This window comes from Salvelinus fontinalis, chromosome 32 (genome assembly GCF_029448725.1).
Source record: "Salvelinus fontinalis isolate EN_2023a chromosome 32, ASM2944872v1, whole genome shotgun sequence".
Lineage (NCBI taxonomy): Eukaryota > Metazoa > Chordata > Actinopteri > Salmoniformes > Salmonidae > Salvelinus > Salvelinus fontinalis.
In genome coordinates this window covers 16,403,273-16,418,941 of record NC_074696.1, presented here as the reverse complement: position 1 = coordinate 16,418,941, position 15,669 = coordinate 16,403,273, and the positions used below count along the sequence as shown (strand labels likewise).

Below are 15,669 nucleotides of genomic sequence, written 5' to 3'. Positions count from 1 at the left end.
AGGCAGCCATTTCCCCACTGGTTTTTGTGGGATCTTGTTTCTGTGTAGTTGCCTGTGAGCACTGCTTGAGCTTCACGTTTCGTTTGCTGTTTATTGTTTTTGTGAGTTTCCTTTATTAAACATGTGGAACCCAGATCACGCTGCACGTTGGTCTGAGTATATTTCCAGTTCGTACGACGAGCGTGACAATGGCCACCCGGACTATTTACATTGACCTCTCCCCCTTTGTTTTACACAGCTGCTACTCTCTGTTTATTATCTCTGCATAGTCACTATACTCCTACCTACATGTACAAATTACCTCGACTGACTTGTACCTCTGCACATTGACTCGGTACCTGTACCCCCTTTATATAGCTTCGTTTCTGTTATGTAATTTTCTTGTGTTACTTTGATTCGATTTTTTTATATTAGTTATTTAGTAAATAATTTCTTAACTCTATTTCTTGAACTGCATTGTTGTTTAAGAGCTTGTAAGTAAGCATTTCACGGTAAGGTATACACATGTTGTACTCAGCATTTCACGGTAAGGTCTACACCTGTTGTACTCAGCATTTCACGGTAAGGTCTACACCTGTTGTATTCGGCGCATGTGATAAATAACATTTGATTTGAAGATAGACTTTTAACTGAATAAAATAGAAAGGATGTTTTTCTCGTTTCGGAGCGAGGGAAGTGTTGAGCGTGAGAGTGATCATTTGAAACAGGTCATATATACTAGATTTAGAGTTGTTTGGCAACTTTAGTTGTGAATGATACAAACCTTATTGTCTTAGAAATGAGAACGTATATGGGCTGCATGATGTGACTAGAGCCTATTGATTTGAGGAAGTAGTAGAAAAAGCTTGTGCACTGTTCCTTCCCTCGGGCTGCACAGCTGTTCTCTCATCAAGTATTTTCACACATCAGACTATTCACATTGTAATCTTGTCTTTACTAACATGTAAAATCAGGGGGGGGGGGGGAGACATGGAGGCTGCGCACTTTCCCGCCGGTCCGTTTTTCAATGATGCCTGGTAGACTACTATGTTTTTACAGCGGAGCTGTACTTAATATGAGCAGCTGAGAAATATAAGAACACTTAATTCACCCACATGTATCAACCACTGTTTGAGGGGCATGCTCTCGCTGCGTGACAGGTGATTATTCTCCCCAAACTCTGTATGCCATGGGCTCTCCAACCCTGTTCCTCTGCAGCTACCCAGTGCTTCATTTGGAAAACCAAGTGAAATCTGTTCGGGAACATCGATAGTAACATGTTTTCACCACAAAACATATTTTAAGGCAAAGGGTGACTATGTTGTTTTCAATTTCATTTGCACTGATGTCAGAGTGGTTAGAGGGACAATAGAACCCTGAGTGCCAGACCATTAGGATCTGATGGAGGGACAATAGAACCCTGAGTACCAGACCATTAGGATCTGATGGAGGGACAATAGAACCCTGAGTACCAGACCATTAGGATCTGATGGAGGGACAATAGAACCCTGAGTACCAGACCATTAGGATCTGATGGAGGGACAATAGAACCCTGAGTACCAGACCATTAGGATCTGATGGAGGGACAATAGAACCCTGAGTACCAGACCATTAGGATCTGATGGAGGGACAATAGAGCCCTGAGTACCAGGCCATTAGGATCTGATGGAGGGACAATAGAGCCCTGAGTACCAGACCATTAGGATCTGATGGAGGGACAATAGAACCCTGAGTACCAGACCATTAGGATCTGATGGAGGGACAATAGAGCCCTGAGTACCAGGCCATTAGGATCTGATGGAGGGACAATAGAGCCCTGAGTACCAGACCATTAGGATCTGATGGAGGGACAATAGAACCCTGAGTACCAGACCATTAGGATCTGATGGAGGGACAATAGAGCCCTGAGTACCAGTCCATTAGGACCTGATGGAGGGACAATAGAGCCCTGAGTACCAGTCCATTAGGACCTGATGGAGGGACAATAGAGCCCTGAGTACCAGACCATTAGGACCTGATGGAATGACAATAGAACCCTGAGTACCAGACCATTAGGATCTGATGGAGGGACAATAGAGCCCTGAGTACCAGACCATTAGGATCTGATGGAGGGACAATAGAGCCCTGAGTACCAGGCCATTAGGGCCTGATGGAGGGACAATAGAGTCCTGTGTACCAGACCATTAGGGCCTGATAGAGGGACAATAGAGTCCTGAGTACCAGGCCATTAGGACTTGATGGAGGGACAATAGAGCCCTGAGTACCAGGCCATTAGGACCTGATGGTCATTAGTGAGTTGGGTACTACCAACCATATCCAGAGTGCATAAGAGGAGATTACCGTGACCCAGCGGTCATGTGGAATTTTACTGCGGTCATGACTCATGACTTCTGGTGTGGCGGTAATACGGTCACCACAACAGCCCTATTGGATGGTCCATGCATGATGTATGTTAGCGTGAGACAGACAGGCAAACAGTTCTGGTTCTACAGCTCTAGGTCTAGTCTACCTACCCAGCTCTCTGCTTTTTAGACTTGTCAGAGATGCCATCTCGAGACATGAGCTTGTTGAAAACCACAATACCGATCAGCATGTTCATCTGAAAGGGATAGAGAGAGACAGAGAGAGAGAGATTCAGGTTAAGCGTTAAGATCTGAGACAAGACTCTGCCAACTATAATCCCTTCAATTCCCAGACTGAACAGTTTAAAATGGAATTTGGCTATGGTGGACAGGGTTCTGAGTGTACGTGTGGTGTGTGTGTGTGTCAGGGGGTGGTATAGTTGAAGTGAGCAGATCCCGAGTCTAACCCCCTCTGTCCCGACCGCCCTTTAGGACTGAGTTTTACTAAGTGTCCTTACAACTTTGATCCCTGACCCACTGGTACACATTACACACACACACACACCGATGTGAGCGCGCACGCACACACAGATTACGCATGCGCGCACTCACACACACACACACACCCCAGCCAAGCTTCGTCATGAGTGCTTTTCCATTGGGGAATCCTGCCCATGTTAAAGATTTTCCACGCCAGTGACACTTCCCTCTTCATCCTGATCCCGTTGGCGCTCTCCTCTCCCTTCTCTCCCTCCTTCTTTTCCTCTTTCTCTCTAACGCTTTCTCCCCCACCTCCCATTCTCTTTCCCTCCCTTCTCCCTTCTCTCCTTCCCTCCACCCTTCACTCCCTCCCTTCTCCCTTAACTCTCCTTTCCTCTACCCTTCTCTCCTTCCCTCTACCCTTATCTCCTTCCCTCTACCCTTCTCTCCTTTCCTTTACCCTTCTATCCTACATTCTACCCTTCTCTGCTTTCCTCTAACCTTCTTTCCTTCCCTCTACCATTCTCTCTTTTCCTTTACTCTTCTCTCCTACCCTCTACCCTTCTCTCCTTTCCTCTAACCTTCCTTCCTTCCCTTTACCCTTCTCTCTTTCTTTCTCACCTGACTCTAAAGTAGCCCTCCCAATCCCTCTACAATCTCTCCACTCTCTTTAAGAGTGTCTGTCTACTCCCACAGACTGCCATAGAAAGCTTGTTCCTTCACCATGAGAAAAGAATAGGAGTCCACTGGAACATAGTCCAGATCAGTGATCATTACTCCTGGACCTCAGTCTATTTTCACCACATGTCACGCCCTGACCTTAGAGAGCCTTTTTATGTCTCTATTTGGTTTGGTCAGTGTGTGATTTGGGTGGGCATTCTATCTTCTTTATTTCTATGATTTGTGTTTCTATGTTTTGGCTGGGTATGGTTCTCAATCAGGGACAGCTGTCTATCGTTGTCTCTGATTGGGAATCATACTTAGGCAGCCTGTTTTGCCACTTTAGGTTGTGGGATGTTGTTTTTGTTAGCTCTGGTGAGCCTTCAAGACATTACGTTCAAGCTCTTTTGTTGTTTTGTTTGGTTTTCGGTTTTTAATAAAGAATCATGAACACGTACCACCCTGCACCCCGGTCTCCTTCTGACGAGCGTTACACCACATACAGTGTTTTTCCATACAAACTTTTGTCTCTATTCCACTGAGCACTTTAGTGTATTGAAACAACTGCAACATTTCTTTTTCATTTACTTCCTGTTCGTAGTAATCTTCATGTCTACTGCACTGAGCACACCATTGATCTTTCATTTTCCACCATAAATCTGTCTTCCACGTTGTTCGATGCTTTAACCTGCGTCTTTCCTTCCTGTTGACATTCCCGTCATGTACGACCTCGTTGCCCTGGGAGACAGCGGTCTCCAGCTCCGTTATTTGCCGAAGGCTAGATTAATAATTTTTTTCATTAATTAGACGGTCATCCTGAGGAGGCCTGTGTTACTCTGATCTACCTCGTCTCAATTACATCTGTTTGTCTGAGGGGGCTCTCCAAACACAACATGAGGGGAGCAGGGACACACACACACACACACACACACACACACACACACACACACACACACACACACACACACACACACACACACACACACACACACACACACGTATCTGGATTATTGAGAATGTGTGTGTATTGACACAGGGATTCACACTGGATACAGTCAGTAATTCTACAGACAGCCATAGAGTAGTGATATAAACTCAGCAGAAAAAGAAAGTCCCCTCACTGTCAACTGCGTTTATTTTCAGCAAACTTAACATGTGTAAATATTTGTATAAACATAACAAGATTCAACAACTGAGACATAAACTGAACAAGTTCCACAGACATGTGACTAACAGAAATTGAATAATTTGTCCCTGAACAAAAGGGGGGGGGGGGGGATCAAAATCAAAAGCAACAGTCAGTATCTGGTGTGGCCACCAGCTGCATTAAGTACTGCAGTGCATCTCCTCTTCATGGACTGCACCAGATTTGCCAGTTCTTGCTGTGAGATGTTACCCCACTCTTCCACCAGGGCACCTGCAAGTTCCCGGTCATTTCTGGGGGGAAGGGCCCTAGCCCTCACCCTCCGATTCAACAGGTACCAGAAGTGCTCAATGGGATTAAGATCCGGGCTCTTCGCTGGCCATGGCAGAACACTGACATTCCTGTCTTGCAGGAAAGCATGCACAGAATGAGCAGTTTGGCTGGTGGCATTGTCATGCTGGAGGGTCATGTCAGGATGAGCCTGCAGGAAGGGTACCACATGAGGGAGGATAATGTCTTCCCAGTAATGCACAGCATTGAGATTGCCTGCAATGACAAGTTCAGTCCGGTGATGCTGTGACACACCGCCCCAGACCATGACGGACCCTCCACCTCCAAATTGATCCCGCTCCAGAGTACAGGCCTCGATGTAAAACTCATTCCTTTGACGACTAACGCGAATCCGACCATCACCCCTGGTGAGACAAAACCGCAACTTGTCAGTGAAGAGCACTTTTTGCCAGTCCTGTCTGGTCCAGCGATGGTGGGTTTGTGCCTATAGGCGACGTTGTTGCCGGTGATGTCTGGTGAGGACCTGCCTAACAACAGGCCTACAAGCCCTCAGTCCAGCCTCTCTCAGCCTATTGCGGACAGTCTGAGCACTGATGGAGGGATTGTGCGTTCCTGGTGTAACTTGGGCAGTTGTTGTTGCCATCCTGTACCTGTCCCGCAGGTGAGATGTTCGGATGTACCAATCCTGTGCAGGTGTTGTTACACGTAGTCTGCCACTGCGAGGACGATCAGCTGTCCGTCCTGTCTCCCTGTAGTGCTGTCTCAGGCATCTCACAGTACCGACATTGCAATTTATTGCCCTGGCCACATCTGCAGTCCTCATGCCTCCTTGCAGCATGCCTAAGGCACGTTAATGTCTTAACGACTGTTCCACAGGTGCATGTTCATGAATTGTTTATGGTTCGTTGAACAAGCATGGGAAACAGGATTTAAACCCTTTACAATGAAGATCCGTGAAGTTATTTGGATTGTTTCAAATTATATTTGAAAGACAAGGTCCTGAAAAAGGGATGTCTCTTTCTTTTGCTGCGTTTACATTATTAACAAAGCCACAGAAACATTCTTACGCTGGCGCTCTATCTCTCGGAAAAGTAGAATGGTGCTAAATGCTTTTTAATAAAGGCTTTGCAACAAAATATCTAGGAGAACTAATAGTTTTATAAATTTGACCAAGAGGAGTCTTGCATCAAAAGACCACCTTTACACCTATAGTGGGGAGAACATGTATTGGATACACTGCCGATTTTGCAGGTTTTCCGACTTACAAAGCATGTAGAGGTCTGTATTTTTTTTAATCATAGGTACACTTCAACTGTGAGAGACAGACAAAAGGTCTGCATGGAGGAGTGGGCCAAAATCCCTGCTGCAGTGTGTGAAAACCTGGTCAAGAACTACAGGAAATGTATGATCTCTGTATTTGCAAACAAAGGTTTCTGTACCAAATATTAAGTTCTGCTTTTCTGATGTATCAAATACTTATGTCATGCAATAAAATGCAAATTAATTATTTAAAAATCATACAATGTGATTTTATGGATTTTTGTTTTAGATTCTGTCTCTCACAGTTGAAGTGTACCTATGATAAAAAATTACAGACCTCTACATGCTTTGTAAGTAGGAAAACCTGCAAAATCGGCAAGGTTTCAAATACTTGTTCCCCCACTGTATATTAAAACAATTGAGGTTGACTCTGGTAAATATGCCTAATGAAGTGAACTCATGCTTTTACTTTTGTTATTATTATTATTATTGGACATAAACGACTGTAAAAACACCAGCAAATCAGCTTCAAGTGAGTATTCCCACGCATAATAAAGAGATATTTGTAATTGTATACAAATGTAAGCAAGGTTTGAAATTATAATTTTTTGTCAAATATTATATCTGTTTGGGCTTTTTGTGGTCAATTTGCAGTCTACTAATAATTTGTAATTACATTCCGGGCCCCTGATCATCCTTTCAATGATCCCTGCTTTACAGTAATGAAAATTGAAAAGTAATAGTAACATCAGTAACATCAGTAATAGTAAAGATACCATAATAGAAAATGACTGAAGTAAAAGTGAAAGTCACCCAGTAAAATACTACTTGAGTAAAAGTCTAAAAGTATTTGGTTTTAAATATACTTAAGTATCAAAAGTAAATGGAATTGCTATATACAGATGAATCCTTTGTTTTTAGTGAGTCCACCAGATCAGAGGCAGTAGGGATGACCAGGGATGTTCTCCTGATATGTCAGGTGGTGGTTGTAGCTGGTGCATGAAGTCAGGCGCAGGAGAGCAGAGATGAATGATCAACACACTTTACTTAAGGCAATAGCACAAAGTAACAATCCCAATGTGCAAACAAATAACGGTTGCCACAAAACACAAGAAAAAACAGCACCCGGAAAAAAACTTCCGGAAACGTACTGACCTAACAATAAACAATCACACACAAAGCCATGTGGGAAACAGAGGGTTAAATACACAACACATAATGAGGGAAATGAGAACCAGGTGTGTGGGAAAACAAGACAACACAAATGGAAAATGAAAAATCGATCAGCGATGGCTAGAAGACCGGCGGGAGAGGCATCGACTTCGGCAGAAGTCGTGACATGATAAGTGGGTGAATTTGACAATTTTCCTGTCAAAATGTAATCAGTACTTTTGGGTGTCATGAAAAATGTATTGATTAAAAAGTACATTATTTTCTTTAGGAATGTAGTGAAGTAAAAGTTGGCAAAAAAATATATAAACAGTAAAGTGAAGTACAGATGCCCCGAAAAACTACTTTAGTACTTTAAAGTATTTTCAATTAAGTACTCTAGGGAGTTTTTCCTAGCCATGTAATGAGTACTTTTGGGTGTCAGGAAAAACGCATGGAGTAAAAATTACATTATTTTCGTTTGGAATGTAGAGAAGTGAAAGTTGGCAAAAAGATAAATACTAAAGTAAAGTAACATACAGATACCCCCAAAAACGACTTCAATAGTACTTTACTTAAGTACTCTAGGGAGTTTTCCCTAGCTACATGTGCATTGCTTGCTGTTAAGCGTTTTAGGCTGGGTTTCTGGATATCACTTTGTGACATCAGCTGATGTAAAAAGAGCTTTATGAATACAATTGATTGAATTTGATTGATTTACATCACTAGACACAGGTTACTCTGAAAGAAACCGCTAGTGGCAAATAAAGTATTAAATGATTCACTTTGTGGTATTTATCTTCCTGCTGTCTTCGAGTAATGGTTAGGATCTGGAGCAGTAAACTAGTTGCTAATGCCGAGTTCAAAACAACTGGAAACGAGGAAATCTCGGACTTCCGACTCCATTGCATTCAAGACCACTGGGAACTCTCAAAACAACTGGGAACGAGGAAATCTCTGACTTCCGACGTCATTGCATTCAAGACCACTGGGAACGAGGAAATCTCTGACTTCCGACGTCATTGCATTCAAGACCACTGGGAACGAGGAAATCGCTGACTTCATACGTCATTGCATTCAAGACCACTGGGAACAAGGAAATCTCTGACTTCCGACGTAATTGCATTCAAGACCACTGGGAACGAGGAAATCTCTGACTTCCGACGTCATTGCATTCAAGACCACTGGGAACGAGGACATCTCTGACTTCCGACGTCATTGCATTCAAGACCACTGGGAACAAGGAAATCTCTGACTTCTGACGTCATTGCATTCAAGACCACTGGGAACGAGGAAATCTCTGACTTCCGACGTCATTGCATTCAAGATCACTGGGAACGAGGACATCTCTGACTTCCGACGTCATTGCATTCAAGACCACTGGGAACTCTCAAAATGACTGGGAAAATAGCTTTGAACGGTCATCCAACTCAAAATTCCAAGTCTGAAAGTCGGGCATCTTTCTAGAGCTCTGAATTTCCAACCTGAAGATGACTGACATCATGATTTGACCTTGTTTTTTTCTGAGTTCCCTGTTGGCTTGAAAGCACCATATATCAACCATCTGGGGTCATCTAAACAGTGTTTATTCCTCACCCTTATCTGACCTGTGTGACAGGCAGAAGAAATAGATAATGGAAAGGATTATAAATTCAGAGTCGGGTCAATGCCTGTCGACAGACATCCAGACTTACCAATGACAATAGGGATAAAAGGTACCCACCAATACGATGACAGCTGCAGGTCCGACAAATGCGTAGAGAAGCCCGCCTTCCAAGGACAGCCAGCAACTAAAAGAAGAGAAGAAACGAGAGGAAAAGACATGAAGTTATTAACAATAATGTACAACTTCTGTAAAATGCACTTTGTTCTGTGTTTCATTTTCCCAATGACTAGTTTCTATGTATGAGATCCTTTTCTATTTCTCTTCAGGGGGTTCTTTCCAAATACTTTATGTAGGGGATTCAAAACCACACAGTAAAACACAAACATTTCTTCCTTTGTGAAATCACTTCATACACATGGCCCTAAGTGCACTGCAAAAACACATGAAGGGTGAAAGGTTAAAGGTGAAAATGTGTACTCACTAGCTGGGTGTACCGTAACCTCTGGCTCTAGTGAAACCTACTGACACAGCAACCACCAGGGCTGGGAGACCTGAGAGAGAGAGAGAGCAAGAGAGAGAGAGAGCGAGAGAGAGAGCAAGAGAGAGAGAAAGAGAGAGCGAGAGAGAGAGAGAGAGAGATAGAGAGAGAGAGAGAGAGATACTTTTAGAATAGAGAGAAATGAGAGAAAGACAAGTGACAGAGAGAGAGAGGATGATATAATAGCAAGAGAACAGACACATCCCCTTGACAATATAGCCACACAGTGTGCTATTTCACAACCGTTAGCTGAGTAGCTTATGACTGTAGACTGAACATTTTCCTCCTCTATTCTCTCTCTTGGTTAATGAATGTATCTATGACTTATATCAGGGTTAACCCGAGGCGGTAGAAGTAGACCTAGTATGGATCAGAGTTCACCACCACGGGTAGTACAGCCTTGGTTAGTGTACTCCGTAGGGTCCCTATCGAGTGGCTGCTGTTTTTATCTCACCATACGACAAGAGGATTCTCTTCTGTGCTACAGTGGTCTTCTTTGGGTTATTGACCTTCCCTCCCTCTTCCCTCACTCCTCCCTCCTTCCTCCTCCCTGTTCCCTCCCTCCTCCCTGTTCTCCCATTCCCTCCCTCCTCCCTGTTCCCTCCCTCCTCCCTGTTCCCTCCATTCCCTCCCTCCTCCCTGTTCCCCCATTCCCTCCCTCCTCCCTGTTCCCTCCCTCCTCCCTGTTCCCCCCATTCCCTCCCTCCTCCCTGTTCCCTCACTCCTCCCTCCTCACTGTTCTCACACTCCCTCCATCCCCTCCCTGCTCCCTCCATTCCCTCCCTCCTCCCTGTTCCCTCCCTCCTCCCTGTTCCCTCACTCCTCCCTCCTCCCTGTTCCCTCCATTCCCTCCCTCCTCCATGTTCCCCCATTCCCTCCCTCCTCCCTGTTCCCTCACTCCTCCCTCCTCCCTGTTCCCTCCATTCCCTCCCTCCTCCCTGTTCCTCCATTCCCTCCCTCCACCCTGTTCCCTCACTCCTCCCTGTTCCCCTGTTCCCTCCCTTCTCCCTCCTCCCTGTTCCCTCCATTCCCTCCCTGCTCCCTCCTCCCTGTTCCCTCCATTCCCTCCCTGCTCCCTCCTCCCTGTTCTCTCCATTCCCTCCCTGCTCCCTCCTCCCTGTTCCCTCACTCCTCCCTCCTCCCTGTTCCCCCATTCCCTCCCTCCTCCCTGTTCCCCCATTCCCTCCCTCCTCCCTGATCCCTCACTCCTCCCTCCTCCCTGTTCCTCCATTCCCTCCATCCTCCCTGTTCCCCCATTCCCTCCCTCCTCCCTGTTCCCTCCATTCCCTCCCTCCTCCCTCCTCCCTGTTCCCTCCCTCCTCCCTGTTCCCTCCATTCCTTCCCTCCTCCCTGTTCCCTCCATTCCTTCCCTCCTCCCTCCTCCCTGATCCCTCACTCCTCCCTCCTCCCTGTTCCCCCATTCCCTCCCTCCTCCCTGTTCCTCCATTCCCTCCCTCCTCCCTGTTCCCCCATTCCCTCCCTCCTCCCTGTTCCCTCACTCCTCCCTCCTCCCTGTTCCCTCACTCCTCCCTGTTCCCTCACTCCTCCCTCCTCCCTGTTCCCCCATTCCCTCCCTCCTCCCTGTTCCCTCACTCCTCCCTCCTCCCTGTTCCCTCACTCCTCCCTCCTCCCTGTTCCCCCATTCCCTCCCTCCTCCCTGTTCCCCCATTCCCTCCCTCCTCCCTGTTCCCTCACTCCTCCCTCCTCCCTGTTCCCCCATTCCCTCCCTCCTCCATGTTCCCTCACTCCTCTCTCCTCCCTGTTCCCCCATTCCCTCCCTCCTCCCTGTTCCCTCACTCCTCCCTCCTCCCTGTTCCCTCACTCCTCCCTCCTCCCTGTTCCCCCATTCCCTCCCTCCTCCCTGTTCCCTCACTCCTCCCTCCTCCCTGTTCCCCCATTCCCTCCCTCCTCCCTGTTCCCTCACTCCTCCCTCCTCCCTGTTCCCTCACTCCTCCCTCCTCCCTGTTCTCTCACTCCTCCCTCCTCCCTGTTCCCTCACTCCTCACTCCTCCCTGTTCCCTCACTCCTCCCTCCTCCCTGTTCCCTCACTCCTCCCTCCTCCCTGTTCCCCCATTCCCTCCCTCCTCCCTGTTCCCTCACTCCTCCCTCCTCCCTGTTCCCCCATTCCCTCCCTCCTCCCTCCTCCCTCACTCCTCCCTCATCCCTGTTCCCCCATTCCCTCCCTCCTCCCTGTTCCCTCACTCCTCCCTCCTCCCTGTTCCCTCACTCCTCCCTCCTCCCTGTTCCCTCACTCCTCCCTCCTCCCTGTTCCCCCATTCCCTCCCTCCTCCCTGTTCCCTCACTCCTCCCTCCTCCCTGTTCCCTCACTCCTCCCTCCTCCCTGTTCCCTCACTCCTCCCTCCTCCCTGTTCCCCCATTCCCTCCCTCCTCCCTGTTCCCTCACTCCTACCTCCTCCCTGTTCCCCCATTCCCTCCCTCCTCCCTGTTCCCTCACTCCTCCCTCCTCCCTGTTCCCTCCATTCCCTCCCTCCTCCCTGTTCCTCCATTACCTCCCTCATCCCTGTTCCCTCACTCCTCCCTCCTCCCTGTTCCCTCCATTCCCTCCCTCCTCCCTGTTCCCCCCATTCCCTCCCTCCTCCCTGTTCACCCCTCCCTCCTCCCTGTTCCCCCATTCCCTCCCTCCTCCCTGTTCCCTCACTCCTCCCTGTTCCCTCACTCCTCCCTCCTCCCTGTTCCCCCATTCCCTCCCTCCTCCCTGTTCCCTCACTCCTCCCTCCTCCCTGTTCCCTCACTCCTCCCTCCTCCCTGTTCCCCCATTCCCTCCCTCCTCCCTGTTCCCCCATTCCCTCCCTCCTCCCTGTTCCCTCACTCCTCCCTCCTCCCTGTTCCCCCATTCCCTCCCTCCTCCCTGTTCCCTCACTCCTCCCTCCTCCCTGTTCCCTCACTCCTTCCTCCTCCCTGATCCCTCACACCTCCCTCCTCCCTGTTCCCCCATTCCCTCCCTCCTCCCTGTTCCCTCACTCCTCCCTCCTCCCTGTTCCCTCACTCCTCCCTCCTCCCTGTTCCCCCATTCCCTCCCTGCTCCCTGTTCCCTCACTCCTCCCTCCTCCCTGTTCCCCCATTCCCTCCCTCCTCCCTGTTCCCTCACTCCTCCCTCCTCCCTGTTCCCTCACTCCTCCCTGTTCCCTCACCCCTCCCTCCTCCCTGTTCCCTCACTCCTCCCTCCTCCCTGTGCCCCCATTCCCTCCCTCCTCCCTGTTCCCTCACTCCTCCCTCCTCCCTGTTCCCTCACTCCTCCCTCCTCCCTGTTCCCTCACCCCTCCCTCCTCCCTGTTCCCCCATTCCCTCCCTCCTCCCTGTTCCCTCCCTCCTCCCTGTTCCCTCCCTCCTCCCTGTTCCCTCACTCCTCCCTCCTCCCTGTTCCCTCACTCCTCCCTCCTCCCTGTTCCCCTATTCCCTCCCTCCTCCCTGTTCCCTCACTCCTCCCTCCTCCCTGTTCCCTCACTCCTCCCTCCTCCCTGTTCCCTCACTCCTCCCTCCTCCCTGTTCCCCCATTCCCTCCCTCCTCCCCTGTTCCCTCACTCCTCCCTCCTCCCTGTTCCCCCATTCCCTCCCTCCTCCCTGTTCCCTCCATTCCCTCCCTCCTCCCTGTTCCTCAATTCCCTCCCTCCTCCCTGTTCCCTCACTCCTCCCTCCTCCCTGTTCCCTCACTCCTCCCTCCACCCTGTTCCCTCACTCCTCCCTCCTCCCTGTTCCCCCATTACCTCCCTCCTCCCTGTTTCCTCCATTCCCTCCCTCCTCCCTGTTCCCCATTCCCTCCCTCCTCCCTGTTCCCTCCATTCCCTCCCTCCTCCCTGTTCCCTCCATTCCCTCCTCCCTGTTCCCTCACTCCTCCCTCCTCCCTGTTCCCTCACTCTTCCCTCCTCCCTGTTCCCCCATTACCTCCCTCCTCCCTGTTCCCTCCATTCCCTCCCTCCTCCATGTTCCCCATTCCCTCCCTCCTCCCTGTTCCTCCATTACCTCTCAAATATAATGCACAAAATAGGGAATAGTGTGAAATTTGGGACATGGCCCATATAAGGTAAGGGCATCAGTGGCTTAATGGATCAGATAGGTGGATGGATAAGGGAAAAGAGCAGGGGATGTAATTGCTAGGTTCTATCTCCCTGGATGTTGCCCCTTTCGGGGAGATGTTATCCTATGTAATTTCTTATCCTTCATCGTCTTCTTTAACAAGGCATGGGGTTGTTGTACAGGAGATGTCTTCAACAGGACACAGACTGACTGTACAGGAGATGTCTTCAACAGGACACAGACTGACTGTATAGGAGATGCCATCAACAAGACACAGACTGACTGTACAGGAGACACCTTCAACAGCACACAGACTGACTGTACAGGAGACACATTCAACAAGACACATACTGACTGTAGAGGAGACACCTTCAACAAGACACAGACTGACTGTACAGGAGACACCTTCAACAGCACACAGACTGACTGTACAGGAGACACATTCAACAAAACACATACTGACTGTACAGGAGATGTCTTCAACAAGACACAGAATGACTGTACAGGAGATGCCTTCAACAAGACACAGACTGACTGTACAGGAGATGCCATCAACAAGACACAGACTGACTGTACAGGAGATGCCTTCAACAGGACACAGACTGACTGTACAGGAGATGCCATCAACAAGACACAGACTGACTGCACAGGAGATGCCTTCAACAAGACACAGACTGTCTGTACAGTAGATGCCTTCAACAAGACACTGACTGACTGTACAGGAGATGCATTCAACAGGACACAGACTGACTGTACAGGAGATGCCTTCAACAGGACACAGACTGACTGTACATCAGATGCCTTCAACAGGACACAGACTGACTGTACAGGAGATGCCTTCAACAAGACACAGAATGACTGTACAGGATACACCTTCAACAGGACACAGACTGACTGTACAGGATATGCCTTCAACAGCACACAGACTGACTGTACAGGAGACACATTCAACAAAACACATACTGACTGTACAGGAGATGTCTTCAACAAGACACAGAATGACTGTACAGGAGATGCCTTCAACAAGACACAGACTGACTGTACAGGAGATGCCATCAACAAGACACAGACTGACTGTACAGGAGATGCCTTCAACAGGACACAGACTGACTGTACAGGAGATGCCATCAACAAGACACAGACTGACTGCACAGGAGATGCCTTCAACAAGACACAGACTGTCTGTACAGTAGATGCCTTCAACAAGACACTGACTGACTGTACAGGAGATGCATTCAACAGGACACAGACTGACTGTACAGGAGATGCCTTCAACAGGACACAGACTGACTGTACATCAGATGCCTTCAACAAGACACAGACTGACTGTACAGGAGATGCCTTCAACAAGACACAGAATGACTGTACAGGATACACCTTCAACAGGACACAGACTGACTGTACAGGATATGCCTTCAACAGCACACAGACTGACTGTACAGATTCAGAATGGTGACAGTGATTCTAGAGGTTGAAGGGAAACGTGTGGAAGATGGAACGTTTATTACAGTACAGGAACCCTGTATGCTTAAGATAATAACTACAGTATGTCAGTGTGTACATTTTACAGTGTGTGTGTGTGTGTGTGTGTGTGTGTGTGTGTGTGTGTTTGTGTGTGTGTTTGTGTTTGCCTACCCCAGCCCAGGCATAGGAAGCGTTTACGTATGAGGCGTGTCCTCATCTTGCCAATCACTGCCAGGTAAGACTGCCACGCCTCTGTCAGTACCCAGCAGAACGATGCCAAGAAGAAGAAATGAAGGAATGCAGCAGTCACAGTACACAGGCCCTGTAGAGAGAGAGAGAGAGAGAGAGAGAGAGAGAGAGAGAGAGAGAGAGAGAGAGAGGGAGGGGAGAGAGACAGAGAGGGGGAGAGAGACATAGAGAGAGAGAGAGAAAGAGAGAGGGGGAGAGACATAGAGCGAGAGATATAGGGGGGAGAGAGGGGGGGGGAGGGGGAGAGAGACAGAGAGGTGGTTGTGAGGGAGGAGAGGACACAAGAGAAATGAGAGGGACAGAGAGGTGGTTGTGAGGGAGGAGAGGACACAAGAGAAAGGAGAGGGACAGAGAGGTGGTTGTGAGGGAGGAGAGGACAAGAGAAAGGAGAGGGACAGAGAGGTGGTTGTAAGGGAGGAGAGGACAAGAGAAAGGAGAGGGACAGTGAGTCACAGACAGTGATGACGGAAAG

General features: G+C 48.5%; 1 protein-coding gene across 1 annotated transcript in view; it reads right to left on the bottom strand.

Moving 5' to 3' along the window:
* The window catches only part of LOC129830522 (adhesion G protein-coupled receptor B2-like), a 564,124-nt gene that overhangs the window by 115,558 nt on the left and 432,897 nt on the right, over window positions 1–15,669 (bottom strand). Inside the window, exons 18-21 of the mRNA XM_055893092.1 lie at window positions 15,120–15,270; window positions 9,393–9,462; window positions 9,029–9,095; window positions 2,493–2,578 (exon numbers count right to left, since the gene is read on the bottom strand). Of these exons, the coding sequence (XP_055749067.1) occupies window positions 2,493–2,578; window positions 9,029–9,095; window positions 9,393–9,462; window positions 15,120–15,270 (374 nt within the window). The remainder of the gene's footprint in view (window positions 1–2,492; window positions 2,579–9,028; window positions 9,096–9,392; window positions 9,463–15,119; window positions 15,271–15,669) is intronic.